The 21,263-nt window shown below is 41.2% G+C and overlaps 1 protein-coding gene across 4 annotated transcripts in view; it reads right to left on the reverse strand.

The window, feature by feature from the left end:
* heatr1 (HEAT repeat containing 1) overlaps positions 1 to 12,477 on the reverse strand; it is a 50,607-nt gene extending 38,130 nt beyond the window's left edge. For all 4 annotated transcript variants that reach the window (XM_034113670.1, XM_034113671.1, XM_034113672.1 and 1 more), the window contains exons 1-10: positions 12,400 to 12,477; positions 11,098 to 11,228; positions 7,236 to 7,452; positions 5,988 to 6,126; positions 5,680 to 5,781; positions 5,163 to 5,303; positions 4,674 to 4,882; positions 4,453 to 4,586; positions 2,119 to 2,203; positions 1,913 to 2,014 (exon numbers count right to left, since the gene is read on the reverse strand). In XM_034113670.1, coding sequence (XP_033969561.1) covers positions 1,913 to 2,014; positions 2,119 to 2,203; positions 4,453 to 4,586; positions 4,674 to 4,882; positions 5,163 to 5,303; positions 5,680 to 5,781; positions 5,988 to 6,126; positions 7,236 to 7,452; positions 11,098 to 11,221 — 1,253 coding nt within the window. In that variant the 5' untranslated portion in view covers positions 11,222 to 11,228; positions 12,400 to 12,477. The remainder of the gene's footprint in view (positions 1 to 1,912; positions 2,015 to 2,118; positions 2,204 to 4,452; positions 4,587 to 4,673; positions 4,883 to 5,162; positions 5,304 to 5,679; positions 5,782 to 5,987; positions 6,127 to 7,235; positions 7,453 to 11,097; positions 11,229 to 12,399) is intronic.
* Positions 12,478 to 21,263: the final 8,786 nt, after the last annotated feature.

Below are 21,263 nucleotides of genomic sequence, written 5' to 3' on the forward strand. Positions count from 1 at the left end.
TACGAGAGGCAGAGCACGTCCCTGCCTCACTTCTCATCACTCCCGTAGCGGAGCTCGGCAAATTTGCTGATTTTGACTATAGAAAGCGATTGAAATCATACATAAATCACACTTACAACACAGATCAGTGGAGACATTTTATTATTATTATTATTATTACTATTTCGTTAGTTGTTTTTCCCTTACATTGGAGTATGACAGGTGAGGCTCTGCCTCCCCTGACTGCACGTCGCTGCTATATACAGTATTGATTGTCCTTCCTCCTTATCTTCCAACCATTTGGACGCAAACTTGCATTTCCCCATAACGATGTTGTTTAACAACCGGCGTAAACGGACCTTCGCGCGCTATCAAGCAGTGAGCGTGCGATGTCCTGTTCAGATGACGTCAAATCCAACAGGATGCCATAAATATACTACACAGAATCACACTACACACCTACGCAATGATTAAGCCGGAAAAAATCTGCCACTTCCTTACAGAGCCCCTCCTCCAACACACACGAACACGCACATGACCAATGAGGGCACGAGATAAGTTTGTGCACAGATGGAAGGCTGACAGGCAGGTAGGCCATCCAGTTATTTTAGCCGTGCTTTTTACAGTACTACAGCTTCCACAGATGACATTTTTTTATGGATTTTTTGTCAAAGCACTTCAGATATTCATTGCTATCGGGATGTTAAGAACATTCCATGGAATATAACAAAAAGTGTATCTCGAGCCGGTTTCTCAAACTTACCTACCCCAACTTTTAATACTTTTTAAGACCCCGCGGACACCCTGGACTATCGTGCATGCGCTGCCCCTGCTCTAAGTGATGACGTCAAGCACTCTAGCCCTGAAGAGTCCTTCCCATAGACAACCATTACAAAATCGGCCTAAAAATGTACCAAAACTTAAAGTGGACCTATCATGCTATATTTGAATAATATATTGTAGGGCCATACCTATATAAAAGATGTCTGTTTTTTCAAAATACCAAACAGATCATGCATTTTAGCCATGCCTCATTTCGCTCCATTTGCTCTTTTCCAGCCCTGTTTTTGCAAAGGCTGATTCTGTGAGAAGTCTTCTTCGCTGCTTTTGTGGCAGACTACAGCGTCACTTACAGGCCTGGCATATGTACTACAGCGTCTCCAGCGCTTTCGAGCGGCAATGGCCGTGGCCCAACCCCCCATTCCCCTTATAGGTGGAGAGTTGCCCATATATGCGGAGCTCCCTGTTTCTGACGTCAGAACAATTTCAAATCTGTATCAGCTCCGTTGCAGCCCCGTTTTTAAAGATTTGGGTATGGAGGAAAAGAGAGAGGGTTGTGTTTTCTGACACTTGGTGAGTTCCCTGACACACCGTGGACACATATTCATGTATAAAAGACGTACAAAAGTGAATTTTGCATGATAGGTCCCCTTTAAACTGTGATAAGTCAGAAACTGTAAAATATATCAAAAATCTGAATACAAGTTTAATAGCTGAACGTCTTGTGACCGTTTTAAAGTTGGAATGAAGTCTCTAGCTGAAAGTATGTGGAGTAGCATTTTAAACACGGTGAAGCTAAACAAGGATTTTAAGGTTCCTCCCATTGAGTTACATGTTTGTTGTTAAAAAAGTATACAAATAATTTCAAGTGTCCCATCATGTGCTGAAAAGGCTGAATATTTTGATATTTGAATGGTTTCTGTAGCTGAAAGTATGCGGAAGTTATTGGACGCCAAAAAACGTACGTAAGAACTGAAGAATAAAGATTTGAAGAACAATAGTGAATGCTATTCACTATTGTTAGCATTCGCACTAATTAGGTAAATCCACAGCAGGACGACTTCTGTTTGTGCCTCCACTGACGGGGAAACACTGAACAAACCTTCTACCTGTTCAAAGCTCCACCAGTAAAATAATAAAGGTGCAGACTGACCGGGACTCTAACAGGCGGATCAGAGGCTGCAGCGTCAAGTCCATGGAGGACAGAGTCTCTGCAGAGACGTCTCTCTGACTCAGGTACTCTTCCAGCAGCAGCCTGCAGGAGACAGAAACACATCACTTGTGTTAGTACTGGTGTTACTGGGATGTGATGTGTGTGGTTTATCTCAGTTTATTCAGGTGGTTTTATATGGAGTTTACCGAGCCACGGTTTGGTCCAGGCCGTTGATCAGAGGGAGGTTCTGTAGAATATTCTCCAACACAGAGAGCTCCGTCTGAGACTCACCTGAGAGACACAGGTAAACACACAGGTAAACACACTTAGAGACACAGGTAAACACACAGGTAAACACACTTAGAGACACAGGTAAACACACAGGTAAACACACTTAGAGACACAGGTAAACACACAGGTAAACACACTTAGAGACACAGGTAAACACACAGGTAAACACACTTAGAGACACAGGTAAACACACTTATGGCGCATTTCCACTACACGGCCTCGCTCGGTATGGCTAGGCCTCGTTAGGCCTTGTTAGGACTGGCTCACTTTATGGCGCATTTCCATTACAGTTTAGGAACTGGGGTAGTATCTATAGTAACGCAGTGTAGGCGGAGCCGTGACGTGATCTTCAGAGAACCCCAGAAAAACAACACAGCCGTTAGCTGTTAGCACTCAGAGCTCACAGCTCCTCATATCTGTTCAGAAACTCGACAAAAGTTAAACAAGTACAAACCACAGACTGCCTGTGTCATGGCGAATACAGTCGCTGCTTTATTTATGTCTGTATAGGCCGTTGTTGTGAGTGTGGACGGTCGGAGCATATACTGCGTTAGCTTAGCCAATCTCCATTTAGAAAACAAGCATTTTAAAAGGTTTTTCGCCTGCCGTCTGTCTGCAGACTTGACAAAGCATTAATTCATGGTTTTTACTAACCGGTATCAGTATGTTGTTACTTCGGCATCATTTTGAAACGTGTATTACAATTAAATCACGGTCAAATATGTTCATTTTGTTGTAGCCCCCTTGCCGTCACTAGTTTAGCATACTCAGCCCGACAGGTTAACACACTGAGACACACACACACACAAGGAAGGTTTCTCATTTCTCTAATTTCCCCTCCTTGACTCCTCGGTCCTCCCGTAGTGACCCGGAAATGGATTTCAGCGCGCCATGTTGAAGGACATCTCATTTCTCTAAATGCACATCGAGGACCAAGGAGGCTCTCTGGAGGAGCTATAACCGAGGATAAACTGATGGCTCCTCCGCGGATGTATTTCCGGCAACAGTGATGTTTAAAAGAGTCGTGACGCACGGCCGGACTGATCTCAGCCAATTACAGCTCTGCAAACTGCTGGATATGTAGTAACTGCTTGAATAGCGACGCGATGTTTACAGTGAGAACAGCTGTGAGGTCCGTGCAGAAAGCAGAGCGTGTGTATAATATATATCACTCAGTATAACAGGCCTACATTACTCTCTGTATTTGTATGCTGTAGTTTAGTAGATATATCTACAAACAAAGAGTCGATATTTTTCTAAAACCATTTAGTGCTTCACATAATAAAATACACAACGGCTGTGTCCTGATGTATATTATATGCAAAGTTTAGGAGCTGTAGGCGTGTGTGTGGTAGGCTACAGTGTGTAGGTGCATGTAGTACAGTGTGTATGTGCGTGTGGTACAGTGTGTAGTACAGTGTGTAGGTGCGTGTTGTACAGTGTGTAGTACAGTGTGTATGTGCGTGTGGTACAGTGTGTAGTACAGTGTGTAGGTGCGTGTGGTACAGTGTGTGTGTGTGTGTGTGTAGATGCGGCGGACAGACGGGTCTCAGTTGGTTTGGTGTTCTATGCTTACTTTTAATCAGTAGGTTTCCTGCTGCTACCTCAGTTAAAATAAAGCACAGCTATTGTATAATACATTTGTATTGCATGTATTTTTTTTATTTGTAAAAATGTCAGTTAAAGCTTAAAAGAATAAAGATATTGTTTTTATCTAAACATTTGACCTCTTTCTTTTACAATTTTGGAATCGAAACGGGGAATCGATAAGCAGAATCGATAGATTTCAGACGATACCCATCCCTATACTTGTCTGATTCTGAAATTGTATATAAATATATGTGTGTGTGTATGTCCGCATCCTGTTATTGTCTCATTATACCGCACTGTCAATGAAGTAAAAGTAAATATATAAGTTGTCATGAACACAGTTCTGTGCATCAGACAGAGTGCCTCCTGTCCACACACACACACACACACACACACACACACACACACACACACACACACACACACACACACACACACACACACACACACACACACACACACACACACACACACACACACACACACACACACACACACACACACACACACACACACACACACACACACACACACACACACACACACACACACACACACACACACACACACACACACACACACACACACACACACACACACACACACACACACACACACACACACACACACACACACACACACACACACACACGTCTGACCTGGTTTACAGGTGAGCAGCTGGTGCAGCAGGTGAGGCAGCAGGTGTTTCAGCAGGGGGCTGACGTCGTGAGAGACAGACATCTCCTGCAGAGAGGAGACCAGCAACGGCACCGAGACCAGGACCCCCAGCGCTCTGAACACAAACACACAACTGTAAGGACACACAAACACAGACACACAGGGTACCTGAACAGGTGTCTCAGGGTATCTTAAGACCTACTTGTTGCCAGGGCCCTCCCCCTGGCTCTGCATCAGCACAGTGAGGCAGCCCAGCCCCTCCTTCAGGAGCCGCTGATCCTGGATCAGAGACCTGCAGACGGACAAGGACAGAGCCTCGACCAGGCGCTGCTTCAGGACCTGCTTTACCGCCAGCTGACACACCAACATGTAGGAGGCCGCCGTGAAATCAGGGAGGGGGGAGGACAGACCCTGAGGATACAAATATACAGATATAAAAAAAATAGTCAAATTCTGAGAGAAAAAAATGATTGTGAGAAAAAAGATCTAAATCTGAGAAAAAAAATTCAAATCAGAAAAAAGTCAACATCTGAGAAAAGAGTCAAATATTGAGAAAAAGTAAAATTATGAAAGAAACGTCAAATTCTCAGAAATATGAGAACAAAGTCAAACATTTTGAAAAAAAGTACAATTATGGGAAAAAGGTGAGTGTGTCCCCTGAAGACAGGTAGGCAACTCCTCCCCCTCTCACCTGGTGGATGAAGGGCAGCAGCTTGGAGATGTTGGCATCAGAGATCCTCTTTGCAGAATCTAGAGAGGAAACGATGACGGAGGCGTAGAACGTGAACACCACCCGGAGTTTGGAACTACTTTCTGTTGAACCGGAGTACGCCTGAGGAGAAAGAAGGGGAGAAGGAGGAAGAGGAAGCGGAAGAAGAGGGGGAGGAAGAAGAAGTGGAGAATAAGATTTAGCATTCATAAAATATGTTTATTTAGTATTCTTCAAGATTTAAGTGAGGATTTAAACGTGCTACTGGTTAACTCTCATTTTGAGAAATGAACTACTTTAAATCAGAGATTCCGAATATTTTCTCAAAATATCACCGACATCTCAATTATACAAACAAAAGTTCTTCACGGTATATAAAATGAAGTGACGAAGAGTCTTAAGTACTTCTACTTTGATACTGTATTATGTACTTTTACCCTGAAGCAGAGCGCCTGAAGCCTTCTACTTTATTGTTGTTGTTATTTATGGATTTGTTTACTTGTATGGATTTGGTGACGAGGCTGCAGATGAAGTCCATGAAGCTGAGGTCGGAGCAGCAGTGAGAGACCAGAGCTTCTCTGGAGAGAGGGACGCCGGCTTTCTGTCCACACAGGGACAACAAACAAATAAATAAATATATATACACATTAATATATATATGTACATATACACACCACATCAGGGCTACTCCTTTGTTTACTTCCGCAACAGTGACATCATTATGTGTCCCCTAGGACCCCAAAACCCTGTCTTCAATACATCTTGACTCTTTGACTGCACCACGCTCTGGAGGTGGTGTGTGTTTACCTGTACGGGGTGCAGCCAGCTCCAGTTTGTTTTCTCCCGCAAGTGGAGCAGCTGCAGCACTCTGACGAACACCTTGGTGTCGTGATACGGCAGAGCACAGCCCAGCAGACTGTCAGCGTTATAGCGCTGGATGTGGAACCTGGGGGATTATTAAAACATCGTTAAATAATAATATTGAATAATTCTTTACATTTTTTATTAGAGCGCTCAAAGCGCTTTACATTACATACATATTGGACATGTAACAGTGAATACTGTAGACCGATTGTTGGGAAAATACTGAATGTCCTCTTCCAATATCAGAGTACACATGATAACAAAGGTATCCCAACTGTAGCTGTGTACATGACAGGATGTATGATTACCTAGAAGAGCATCAGGACTGTTTGAGGCATATGATAGCTATGTGATTAACATGATGATTCAGCCTCTATGGAGATAGACATATGACAAGCATGCTCATTTCTGACGTGGAGCTAATCTGAAGTAAACATTGAATACTGCTTTCTATTCCTCCATCTTGTGACTGTGTAACTCCCTCTCTTGGATATCAGCATGTGAAGGACACTGTTCAGGAACTAGTTGATGCTCTGTATGTGATGACTACTTCCAATCTGGCAAGGATAATAAATACATGTATCCTGATATTGAAACTCAAGCCGGTGACAAGTGATATTATTCTAACACTGATAAAGCATCTCACACAAATATCTCGACACAAGAAGTTAAACAAGAGCCAGCAGACACTTTCAGAAGCCATAAAAAGTCAATTTTCTGCATGTGATAAAGTGTGTATAAATGAGTGTGTGAGGGGTGTTAAGAGCTTCAGATCACAGAGGGGAATGAGAGTGGATATTACTGCTGAGAGAGGAGGAGAAATCTGAGCAAAGTGGAACGTTTTAAGAGAAAAAGTCATAATAATCTGGAAAAAAAGTTATAATATTGAGACAGAAAAGGCTCAATTGTGTCAATAAAAAAAGCTGATTCAATTATACAATTTTGAGGAAAAAAGTAATAGTTATAGCAGAGTATTTGGGAGGAAAACATGTGTAAAACTGTGTTAAAAAGGTTGAAAAAAAACAACAAGTAAAGTCTTTATAATGTCAGGAAGTAGACATATTTACAGGAAAAAGTGCTAATGCTAATAGGAGAAGACACAGTGAGACACAGCTAGTGAAATTCCTTACGTCTCCTTACTGTGGACGCTGATGTTATGGAAGATAAATATGAATAATAGTTTTTATCTACCGGTGGACGAGCCACTCGATGCACTTGTGCGCCGGCTTCAGCAGGAAGTAGGGGCAGAGCCGGGCGAGGAACAGGGCGATGGCGGCGTCCAGCTTCTCGTTGACCTCTTTGCTCTGGACGCTGCGCTCAAGCGTCAGCGAGGCACGGCTGAACAGACTGTTCTTGAACTCCTTGAAGGCCGGTTCCATTCCCTGCAGCACCTCCAGTCCCGTGCAGCCTGGGAACGATGGCGAACGGGGTTAATATTAGGGGTGGGGGAAATGAACCGCATTTAATTTAGTCTTAATGTACATTATTTAATTTCACATTCTGTTCTTGTACATATCATATTCCATTTACATGCATATAGACTTCTTGCACTTTTTATTTGTATTTTATTATATATATATATATATATATATATATATATATTAGGGCTGTCAAGTTAACGCGTTAATAACGCCTTAACGCAAAAAAAAATTAACGCCACTAATTATTTTAACGCGATTAACGCATGTGTATTTTTTGTCCTCGGCCGCCGTAGTTTCAGAGCGCATCGAGTGTAAAATACCATCTACAAGCTGATGCTGACAGCCCAGCTCCTGCCGCCCGCTTGTGGCAGACCACACTTCCACGCTCACCGGCAGGCCCGGACTGGCCATCGGGAGGACCGGGAGGGTGTGTGTATATGTATGTGTGTGTGTGTGTGTGTGTGTGTGTGTGTGTGTGTGGCGCGACTCGCGCGAGCGAGGCACACCTTACGTGTTGTTGTTAGCATCTGGTGCTAGCTAGCTGCGCTAACGGATTTAAGGAGCTGTTTCAATGACATTTCGCCGACAACTGCGCCGAGCACTTGACTTTATGCAGGTAGCCAGACAGTGGGACATTGTACGAAAAGTCAGCACACTCAGCACGGATCGTACGCCCAACATGATTGCAGCGTCCAGGCAGCTCCCATTCGAGCATATATGCCTTGAGCTGCACATAGCTCCAACGATTCATCACAGTGTCTCCACACACACACACACACACACACACACACACACACACACACACACACACACACACACACACACCACACACACACACACACACACACACACACACACACACACACACACACACACACACACACACACACACACACACACACACACACACACACACACACACACACACACACACACACACACACACACACACGAGTTGTCCACTCATATGTTGATATGAGTATTAAAAACTTGAAAGATATCCCTCTAAGGTACATTTAGAACAGATAAAAAATGTGCGATTAATTTGCGATTAATCGCGATTAACTATGGACAATCATGCGATTAATCGCGATTAAATATTTTAATCGACTGACAGCCCTAATATATATATATATATATATATATATATATATATATATATATATATATATATATATATATATATACACACAGTATGTTGTGTTGTTGGAAGAGCTCAGGTCAGAAGAATTTCATTGCCATTTCTACACTGTAGCTTATATGCATATGACATTAAAACCTTTTAATTGAATAATCGATACAGCATAGTATCGCGATACTTTGCGTCGCGATATTGTTTTATTTTATTATATAAACTATTCGTATTGCAAATCCAAATTTGCCTGGGCCGGGGCAGTAGTAGATCGATGAAAAAGGGGCGGCTGATATTGTATTCTTTGAAAACCGCAACGGTTTCTTGGCAAATAAGACATACAGCCTTATATCGCACTTCGGAGAAAAAATATTTAGCTGTCCACTCCTCATTAAACACTCGGCACTCATTGTCGACTTTTCTTTTCTCCACTCATTGTTACAGATGCAGGTTCAAAGGTGAATTATTGCGTCATTGTTTGCGTCATGACATAACCGTTTACGTGCCTTCTTATAACCCACACAGCGTTTTACGTCGCTGAGTTTCTCCGTAACACAGCTCACAACAACATCAATAGAGGACTGCGTCGGGTAGTTTTTAATCATACAAAGCCAGATTAAATTAAATAACTACTTCTCCAACCTTATACCTTTCTCCAGAGTGCCGTGGTGCATTGTTTATTAATGTGGTTCAGCGGCATTACCGCCTGCTGCAGCGCTGCTCTTCCACTGGAGTTTAGTCTACCGTTAACTCATGGCAGCGGCCACTGGAAAGTCTTCACTGTCTGACTGTCACACAAGCAGCTGATAAATATCCCCCATCTCCATCAGTGAATGTGTTTCAGTCTGAATTGACGCTGTTTGGCATCAAAACACTGTTATGAAAGTTTCTCTGGCATTCTACAGGTGATGTTAGCATAGCAACCGAAGCTAATCAGACTATCTTGACTACTTGTTGCTATCATATTGTGGCATAAGCCGTTTTCTAAACGCTTATTTTACCGGCGTAGTTTTCGTCATGATTTTACTTGTGATGGCCAAATGTAGCCCATGTATTGATTCCATCCGATAGCTGCAATAGGACAAAACAACAGGTAAACATCTGCCTCTTCAATATAGTCAATAACAGTTGACAACGGATGGTCATTAAAGTAAGGTAAAATAAACAGAATCATACTAAGCCTGGTTAGCGTTGCCTGACTTTATATAAGTGTTTTTATAAGTGTGTGGTCGCGTTTTAGTCACTTTGCTCAGCGCTACTGCTTGTTACAACTTGTATCCGCTGCACTCGCCATGAACTGTTATTGCTCAGGTTAATCTCGACCCCCTCCAATGTAAGCGTGACGTATTTGGTTCTTAGATCTTGCCAGGTTGCCGAGTGGGGCCAGCTGAATAGACCAGACTCCAGCAAAGGTCAATTGTGTCTAGAGCGCGCCATCTAGTGGGATTTGCCCATGCCTGCACTAGATGGTGCCAAGCTTTTTCTTGTGCGGGCATGGCCATGGGTAAAGTCAGTGGGATTGGCAGGAAGTTAGTCAAAACAAAGATGGAGTCAGTGGAGAAATAAATCAGAAATGCGCCGGTCACGTTTAAATCAAAGATATTGTAGCGGCCAAAATAGTGGACAGTATCTCTGCTTGTCACGCAGAAGACTGGTTCGATTCCCCGACAGGGAGCCAAGGGGCCGGAATGTTGGAGCTATATATCACTTTATATTATTTAATAGTTAAACATTTATTTATTGCTGTTATTGTTCATAGTAAATGTATTCTTAGTTATTGAAGTGAGTTAGTCATTTATATGCTTTTATTTGGAGGCACTGGGTGATTAGAGCACCTTGTGTAAGTGTATATATTGGAGGTGGTGGGAGTAGAGCACTAGTAGGCACATGTTTTTTTTACTTTGTAGCGGCCTAAATCACATAGAAATAAAACAGATATTTAACTTAAAATAACACTGAGGCAGCAGTTAGTGAATCTTACGCAGGGCAATGATTTGAGTCCGGACAAGAATCTCCGTTTGTGCATTTTATTCCAATAACAAATTATAATGAACAGGTTTCCTATATTTATTTTCCTTTAGCCTTTCCTATGTGTAGCTTGAAACACCCTGGTAAAAAACCATGTGCCTACGAGTGCTTTACTCCCACCACCACCTGTCTCCAATATATACAATTACACCAGGTGCTCTAATCAGCAAGTGCCCAAACATGCCTTCAAAATAAAAGCATAAACTCTTAAACTCACTTCGATAATAACAATAACTAAGAATACATTTACTATAAACAATAATAGCAAGAAATTAAATGTTTAACTATTAAATAATATAAAAGCAATACATAGCTCCAACAGATATCAACCAATATATTGTATCGCAATACTTGGCATATCGTAGAATCGCAATTCTATCGTATCGTGGGGAGCCTGGTGATTCCCACCCCTAGTTAATATCCTGCAGGTGTCTGAGGGAGGGGGTTATTTTGTGCCGGTGTTGGGACTCACCCAGGGCGTAAAAGGTGCTGCGGTCCATGGAGGCGGCATCTTTTGGGTCGAAAAGAAGCGAGACGACCTCCTTAGGCGCCTGAGTCACGGCCAGACGCTTCAGCTGCTGTGCCAACGACGTCATAGTTTATCTGCAGAGACATTAACACACTCTCATTGAGATTGAGTTTCCATACATCTGGAATAAACCTGCAAAACACACACTTTCTTCTGCAACTGCACGGTGCAACTATCACTAACAACACCATACATGCTGTAAAACTGTAATAAAGGAATTCTGATTCAGCAATGAATCACTGTTTCAGAGCTGCAATGAAAATATGTCTATTTATTTTAATTATCCAAGTACTTTTTAATGTAAACATGTAAAAATAAAATGCATATTACAAAATACTGTATGTACTAATAGCAGGTTTATTGTAACTTTATTAAGCTATTATGTATTTTGATATACTAAAATGTGTGTGAGCCTCGTTTATGACACAAAAATGTGTTTAAAACCCTACTAAATTAATGTTTTTATAATGGGTTCATATTATTATAGTCATTTTAATCATTTTAATGCAAAGTGTTGTTTCCAGACTCTCAAAACTGGACCTGTTTTATTTTAAAGTATAAATAAATAGTTAGTTAAATAAGTTATTTTGATTGTAATGAGGTTTGGTTTGAATCAGGGTTATTGTCAGGTTTACACACAGTGGTGCAGACATGAACAACATAAGAAAATAAGTTGTAATAGACAATCAAAGATAATAAAAAGTATTTTTAAGAAACTATTTAGCATTAAAAAGATTTAAATATACAACAGAAGCTAACACTAAACCATTAGGACAGTGAATTTAGGACAATATATTGTAAACTACAGTGATTATATTACAAATGTAAAACTACAGTGTTGTATGTTGCATAGTTTTACATGTGTTAAAGTGCAGAGAGTTGAGCATTATATGGATTTCATATCCGGCAATGATCCCTTTAACTGGTATTTCAGACAGTAATCCAGTGTGAGGACTGCAGACAGACACTTCTCTACAGGCACACCTACTTTATTTTATATTCAGGCTATTATAAAACTCATTATCTCTTATGTTTCGATTAAACACATGTTAGCATGTTGAGCTAACTTGCTAATTTCTCACTTCTGAAAAAAGCAGCGTTCCAAACATACAGACACCAGCAGTGTGTCGATATTAAGAAGCAATAGTTAGCTTCTTAATATCGACCGACTGTGCTGGTGTTATAAAAGTAAATATATGTATGTATACATACATATATATATTTTACTTCAAATTAAACTCTTACCTGTTATCTGTAAATCCCCAAAACACGTGGAATACTACATCCGGTTTACGGGACGTGGGGAGTACCAGCACAGCACAGTGGGCGGGGCTTATTCTTCTTCTTCTTCTTCTTCTTCTCCAGACCTCACGGTGTAGCGGCCTCTAGCGGTACTGTGTGGTACAGTTGTTTATTAATGACGTTTTTATGTACACAAAACTGTCTTCATTAGGGGTATATACTATATATACAAAGTAAAATAAAATAAGACTGAGATATTACCAAAATTATAAACATATGGATTGATTACGTTCTGAAAACTGTATCATTGTTCCATATAATGATGGACTGACAAACACATGTTATTCTTTTATGGGATTAGTTTTGTATCATAAAGATAAAGCAACACTTTCTCAGAATAAAGCAAAACTATGAGTTTAAAAGAGAAAAAAAACTGAGTCAAGCAAAATCAAATACATTTAAAAAATAAAACTATAAGTTGCAAACAAATCATTTGTGTAATCATGTAAACTATAAGTATTTTTTTTGTTTTAACATAGGTTTTTGTTTGCAGTTCTTGTTTCTTTTTTCTCAATGATCAGACTTTTGCTCTCGCTCCTTCACTTTTGTTTGAGATTCTGACACAAACCTCCCAGGTGGGCAGGACTTTCAGGGGTGCCCCATTGGCTACTCAGTTTTTGAGTTACAGCCCAGTCCTCCAGCGATTGTACAGTGCAGGGAGCTGCGGTGCGGTAGCTGAGCGTGGACAGAAGACCCCCAGAAGAACCAGCATTTCAATTATTATAATACTACAAGTGAAAATATATGTAATGTAAGTATTGATCATTTGTGTTGTTGGTGCTGTACTATACGGTCTGTTTCTTTATTGTGTTAGTTAAGTGAGAAGTAAAGAAAAGCTGTGTTATGAAAGTTAGCTTTTGCTAACTTTAGATCCATAACAATGCAAGCTAGTAGCCTAATAGCAGGGACAGTTAGCTACAAAGCGAGCAGTGAGTGAGTGAGCGTTCAGACACCGGCGCACACACTCAAACGGACTCGTGTGCCTGTCTGACTCTACCAACAGGCTTTCATGATTCTGTTTAGATATGCAAGTATAAGCCATGATAGCTTATTTTATTAACACGCTAATTTGATATGAAAATCAATGGAGGCTGAGTTAACTTTGTAGGAAAACCTACCGTCCATGATTTCCCTGAGCTGTGTTTTATTTGTTAACTTCATTTTTTTCATTTCCTAAAACATTTATTTTCCTCTCATATTAACAGTGTGGATCATTAGCCGCGTTCACACCGGAGTACTTTTCACCGTACTTTTCGCGTTTAGTTCCGTTAGTGCCCCTTATGTCGCATTCACACCAAAAAGAGCACTTAATCCCGGGAACTTTTACCCCCATTTTTAGTGCCTGCTGAGAGATGGTACTTTCCTGGGGGAAAAAAGTGCCCCAGTTCTGATTGGCTGGGCGAATTGCAAACCACGCCCCGTAAAACTCTGAAATGTTTTGTAGAGCCGCCATTTTATTATCCTCGCATTAGCATTATTAGCATTAGCATTCGCCCAGCGCACAAACGCAGAGAGACTAACTTATGGCAACACAAAATAAAACATGGGAGCGGTGGAGATGAGGAGGTGTCGGCGTTCTGGCGATTTACTCGGAAGGCTTCAGTAGAAGCTGCTGGGAGTCCCAGCAGCTTCTACTGAAGCCAGTCCCCAACTCCGGGGACTTCCGGCCGGGGACTCCGGGTGGCAGTATACGCCGTGAAGTTGTTTGCGGCCTGCCAGTAAACCCAAAGCAGAAGAAGACGAAGTGACGTCAGCGGCTCATTTGCGTAATCTTCCCTGAGGGAATTTATTCCGGTGTGAACGCGATCTGTACTAAGTGCCCTGGGGTACTAAGTGCCGGGGCACTGAGTGCCGGCACTGAGTACGGCAAAGTACTTGGTGTGAACGCGGCTTATAGCTGATCCAGATTTGCTACTGTCATGACGACATTACTAAAATGTGGGCTGGCTTTACGTCCACGGCCCTATCAGAAACGTTGCTGTATCAGAAACAATGCGCGACATGTTTTGGAATAATATGGTCTGTGTTTACATTAGCAAGCATCGCTAACACTCAGAGCTAACGCTGTACTGGAGAGGGTATGTGTAAAAAAGCATGTAAAAAGTAACTCACCTTGTGGTAAACCCGCGAGAGAAAAAGCATTTGAGCTCCATACTGTTTCAGAATAAATCCTTGATGTTGTTTCCGAACATGATATGGCGTTTAATCACGGCAGGATTTAGCTGTATCTGGGTAGAATTCTCCTGATCAGATACTCAGCATAAGCTCCCCAACCTCTTTTTTTTCTTTCTTAAAGGTCCCATCATATGCTTTTCTGGTTATTACCGGACAGTGTGAGGTGTACTATACAGAGATGCTGTATGAGAAAACCAATGTGATTTTGGAACATTGAACAATGTAAATGGCCAAGACATGGGACCTTTAAAGCTTTAGACCCAGAATCAGCACTTTAGTAACAGGGCTGAAACAGATGGATATGAGGAATGTCTAAAATGCATGATATGGTTGGTATTTTGAGCAAAACACATCCCAGACATGTTTTTTATATATTTGTATATATCTGAGACCCATAATATATGCCTAAAAATAGCATGATAGGAGATCTTTAAGAGGTCGAGACCAAGTCAAGACCAAGACAAGACCCACACAGTATACAGGTAGGTACGAACCAACACAGTCTCACTCCCTGATAGTCCAATAGCGACGCTTGGTCAGGGTCCTTTGGCGTGCAGTTGTGAGCGCACCAAGTCTCCTTCAGCTTCATGAACGGACGCAAAGAGCTTTCAACTGATTGCAATGTATTCCCATCGGCGGCGGTATTTGATGCTCAGGGACGCATCGGTCCATGTCGGCGGAAGTTAAAGGCAATGTGAGCCTCCATTCCCATTGGATAACGGAGAATTTTACACCCGGAAATAAGTATTCTCTTTACTGTCGATTGATTTTACAGTGCACTACTCATCAACTCAAAAACACCAGATTATTCTTTTTAATTACACAACATTGATTGGTTTATATTGTGTACAATGGTTTTGTGCTTTTCCCCTTCGACTCTGTGAAACAAATAGTTGTATCAGAGTTTAGGATGGCCGAAGACACTACACTACCCATAATCCTCAACTATCGTTTGAGACTACACCATGCGCTTTGCTCGACAAACCCCGTGATTAGTCCTCAAGCTCTGTGATTGGATGTTGGAGTGGCAGTGCGCAAAAAACAGCACTTTGAAATGGAATGAAACCCATCGACAGCACACTATCTAAAACTGGACTCGAACGTGGTTTTAGTCCGGATGCTGCGGTACCGCCTGCCAGACGGCAGCAGACAGAACAGTTTGTGGCTGGGGTGATGGGGTCTTTTGTAATCCTGAGGGCTTTCTTTAAGGTTAGCCTGGTATTTTTACTCCACTACATTTATTTTAGTTACTTTACAGATTCTGATTAATGATGTGAAATATAAACAACCGTTAAATCAGACTTTAGTTACACCTGAGTAAAATTCAGTGAAGGTGATTGTCAAGTGCCAACAATCAGGCGAGATATTTGGTAGTGGGTGCTTGAAAAGACAAAACATGTATCTGCAGATCCCTATAAAGCAGGGGTCTCCAACCTTTCTTCATCTGAGAGCTACTTTGAAAAAATGAAAGTGGCCAAGAGCTACTTGCATTACATCGCTTACATGTATTCACATATCACTTCACATGAAGGTCCAAGAAAACGAAAATGTCGCACATATTATTATGGCCCTCATAGTAAGTACATCACTGAAAATTCACATAATGTCCTTAATCACCACCTGACAAGCACATGTATAAAATAAGTGCATTCACTCTTTTGTACAGTCAGTGAGATGAATGGCACTGCATGAGTCCACCAGAGGTGTATGCTGGAGTGTACCCACTTAGGTTCACTCTAATAGAGTCATTTAAATGTTCATCAGTCATTCTTGTTCTGTATTTAGATTTCATGACATTCATGTCAGAAAAAGCTGCTTCACAAAGGTATGTAGAACAGAACCAAATAAAGCAGACATGTTCAGTGCTGCTTGCGAATGTTATTGTAGTTTTCTGGGTCTACAAGGCTCCAGAAATGTTGTGAGTTTTGCTGAGACTTAAGCTGAACATTATTTTGGAGATTTATAACCTCCATCTCCACAGGATTGACACTGAACAGTTCAGCCATCTTTTTCTTCTTCTTTGTCTTGACATGAAATGATAAACCATAATAAATCAACTGTATAGGTCTAGCCTCCCTATATCTGTGTGTGAAATTGTTCCATCCTCATAAACAAAAAACTAATACTTCTGCAGTCTAGCTGCAGCTTCTTTTCTTCTGTTAAAAAAAAGACACTGAATGTCCTGAATGTGGCATCACAAACATGACTTAAGTCTGAACACAGCAGACAACAGCATTATAAAAACAAAAATAGTGCATGTGGGTGCACACTTATATTCTCTGTTTTACTGTTACATAAATCCCATGAATGTATGAGATTAAGTTAGCTTCATCATATCTCAATCCGTGATTAAGTGAATAATAAAGTTTCTATCGGGTCACTATCAGCCTGTCACTCATTATTTTCAGGGAGGGGCAGGGTTTGGAGGAACTGAGAGGAGACGGTGATCGCGGAAGCTTTCCTCCTGCCTTCACAAACTTTACGTATTTATCAACTGAAAATAACAAGAGGACATTCATACTCTGCAATCCAAGATTTGATTAAATCCACCAAAAACCTGACATGACGATAACGAGTGTTTTTCAAAAAACACAAATCCCTCCCTGTGTGTCTCTGAGCCGCAGCAACAGGGCCTGATTCAGAGCGGGTCATTCTGCTGTTAGTTCTGGACTGGTGTTGGTGGAGAAAGCAGACTGCTCCGTGTGTGGTGTCGCTGTGCCGCTGTCACGTCTGTTCCTTGATCTCTGCATCACTGACCAATTTGATATTCGTGTGACAGAAACAATTCTAAAATAAAAAAACGTTATTGTCCAGCCGTGGCCGAAAAATCAAGAAGCAAACCTTACTACGCTATAATTGATAATCGAGCGGCGAGCTACTGAAAAGCTGCCCGCGAGCCACCGGTAGCTCGCGATCGACGTGTTGGAGAGCCCTGCTATAAAGCATATTCATTACTCGTTATTCTCTACTAATAGTTAATTAAAAACTGTATATAATGGCTATTTTGCACATCCCTTTCAAGATTTCAAGATTTTCAAAGGTTTATTGACATATATATACACAACTACGGTGTAGTTATGCAATGAATGAAAAACTTGGGTCGCAGGTTCAACAGTGCATTACAAGACATCTATCGATATCTGTGTACCTCCACCATTAAACTGTCATATTCTGCACATTTCTTATTCTATCTACATACATCTTATAAGAGTATAATAAATATGTATAATGTCGGTTAAAATAAGTGCTTCAACATAGTTAACATTGCAGGAAAGTTGATTGTCAAGTCCCAAAACAAACCATGCAATATAGTAAACGTTAAGTACTTTGTCAGGCTTAATATAGATACCCCCAAAGCTTTTTGCTTACATGTATTTAAAAAAATACCTTAACCTAAAGTATTATTTAATGTTTTAAAGGTCCCATGTCATGGCCATTTCTCCTGATCATAATTCCATTGTTGAGGTATACTAAAATAGATTTATACTGTGCAATTTTCCAAACTCACATTGGTTTCTCATACAGCATCTCTGTAAAGTATGTGTATTCACCGGTATTCACTCTCTGTCCTAAACGGCTTGTTGGAGCTCGCCCCCACCCCTCCCTGTGAGCCCAGTGTGCTCTGATTGGTCAAGCGACGTGCAGCTGCTCGTGAGGTAGAGATGGCAAATCCGGATCCTTTTACGGACTCAGGGTCTTCTGAGTCAGTCATTGAAGAGATCCGGATCATACGAGTCATTTGAGTCATATGAGTCAGCATCACCAAGACCGTAGAAATCCTATCGGTGAAACCGAAAAGTTGATGCATTTCACGAGCATATTATTATTCCATATATTTTGAATATATATATATATTTGTATATATATATATAATATCTGCATGTATATTTTCTATTTTGACATGTATATTTTATATTTTATATTTTATTTTATTTTTCTTTCTATTCTTGTATATTTTGTAGTTTTGTTTTATTGTAAAATGCCTTTTATGCTGCTGTAACAACAATTTCCCAATTTGGGATCAATAAAGTACTATCTATCTATCTATCTATCTATTAAACTGACGTTATATTAACCTCCGCTACACAGTGTATTTTGCTTTAATAAAAAATGTTGATCACAAAAAAAAGGGTTATTTTGCGATTTGGCGAATCTGAGTCTGCTGTTGACTCGTGCATGAGGACGAGTCTGCTGGATCTCTGGATCTGCTGCTATATACGGCTCCGAGTCCGCACGAGTCTGGATTTGCGAATCTGAGTCTGCTGTGGACTCGTGCATGACGACGAGTCTGCTGGATCTCTGGATCTGCTGCTATATGGTTACGGCTCCGAGTCCGCACGAGTCTGATCCGCTGTGTGTTGCAGCGAGTCAGGATTTGCGAATCTGCGAGTCTGCTGTTGATAGCGCGGGAGCCGGGTGCTGGAGGAGGGGCTATGCTCGTGCACATGACGAGTATGGATCTCTGGATCTGCTATGCTATTACGGTTAGGAGCCGTCGGCTCCTCTGAGTCCCCACGAGTCTGCAGGAAGTTTCACTGATCCGCGTCCCCTCCCCTGAGCCAAACGATCACTTCTGGCAGCTATCCTACTTGCTAAAGGGTAGGCAGATGGACTGGGGTACGTTGTAATGTGATTTTACATGTTATAAAGAGAGTAGCGAGTGACGCAATTTATAGTTTTAATTTGTACGTCACACCAAGTGTGGGACTCAAAGGACTCGGGTTAATGGAGAGGGGAGACTCGTCACGACCAGCTCATTTCTAGGATCCGGGTTAATGATCCGGATGAATCAGGACTCGCCCATCTCTATCGTGAGGAGCTGCTGTGAGGAGCAGACAGGGCTTCCGTGTCGGCGAAACAAATACAGCAAGAACAAGCGAAACTCATCCTGAGCACACACAAACACTCACAGCCGAAGTAAAAACAATAAGTGTGGCTTGATATTGAGTAAGAAAAAGGTTTATAACGCTGTGAGCATGGGTCTGCGGAGAGCATTTCTCCGCGATCCCAACTTAGCAGTCCGAAAAACGTTGTGGTAGATACCTTGTTTGTTTTAAACATCATAAATACACAAACAACAATGAATACTTACAGGTTGTGTACCCGAATCTCCCGCTGGTCCAAAACAAAGTAGGAACAGCATCGTTCTTCAGTGCCCTACGCTGTACATATCCGGCATGAATCGCTGAAAGGTTTGGGAAGCTTTGTTTCGTGAAAGGCTGGCAGAGGATGCGACCAGCGCCGCTGGGTGTGGCCATAGCTCTTTCGAAATGGAAGAATCAAATGGACAATGGTATCTCCAACGAGGCGTTTTGGGGAGGTATTTTCTGTGTTAGAGTTTTACTCGCTACAGGGTGTACTTTGAGGGTTTGTGACTCTGCAGACCGTTTACATGCATAAAAACCTTCATAACACACAAGGGCACGGGTAATAACCGGAAAAGCATGACATGGGCCCTTTAAAAAAGCCTACTTAGTTTGTCTGTTTTGCACATCCTCCTATTAATATCTTTGTACATCCGGCACTAAATTGTTTTATTGTAGAGATCTTCTTCTTGACATTTTCTATTCTATATTTCTATCATTGACCTTCGACTTTCCCCCTAATTTGTATGTACTCTTAATATTTAAATGTTTTCATCAAATATAACATTCAACAAAACATGCAGCAGACATTAGGCAAGGCAAGGCAAGTTTATTTATATAGCACCTTTCAACACAAGGCAATTCAAAGTGCTTTACAAAAATGAAAGACATTAAGAAAAAGGCATTTAAAAACAGTAATTAAAAAGCAACACAATCTACCTGCATTGCAATTACTCTAAACGTGTAATAACGTGCTTTAACCAGTAGGTGCAGTGGCGGTTCTAGAACATTTGACATGGGGTGGCAAAGGGGGGGCAAGAGGTCATGCCAGGGTGGCATGGGAGGGCGGATCGTACGTGGTATTTTATACTGTATAACCTATTTATTTAGTGGGAATGCTGATAAAGCATTCCCACTATATGTTATTCTACGGACAAAATTATTATTATTCCGCCGGAATTTTGCAGCTCTTCTCCGCCTGCATTCAACATCGCAGAAACTCCGTTCAAACATCAAAACGTTCAGCTCGGTCGGGAATCGACTGCTATCATTTGGATTATTCATAACTTTCATAATTCCAGAGATACATCGCATAATTCATCACATTTTTAACCATTGAAGTCAATGGAGAAAATCTTCAGACTTGAACAATCTTCATGCAACTTCAACTGCTAACTGTTCATTCATACTTTCACTCAGAAACCTCATTCCAACTTTAAAATATTACACATCTTTCTGACATTATTCATGTAACACAACTTTGAAATCTGATCTTACTTTTAGAGATATTAAACATTGTTCAGACCTTGGTAAAGAGGCTTTCTTCAGATTTTAACATTAACTAGAGTGCGTGATGTCACAGCTAGAGTGGAGCAAATCTTGAAATTTGCCTTCATATTTTTTTTAAAACTGCCATAATTCCCAAACCCTACATTCCTGAGACATACTTTTTCATGACAAACATAGGAGGAAAACATCTCGTAGCTTGAAACATGACAAATAATTAAGCAAAAAATAATTAAACAAAATGCCTCTTGAGGGCATGAA

This window comes from Trematomus bernacchii, unplaced genomic scaffold, assembly GCF_902827165.1.
Source record: "Trematomus bernacchii unplaced genomic scaffold, fTreBer1.1, whole genome shotgun sequence".
NCBI classification, from domain to species: domain Eukaryota; kingdom Metazoa; phylum Chordata; class Actinopteri; order Perciformes; family Nototheniidae; genus Trematomus; species Trematomus bernacchii.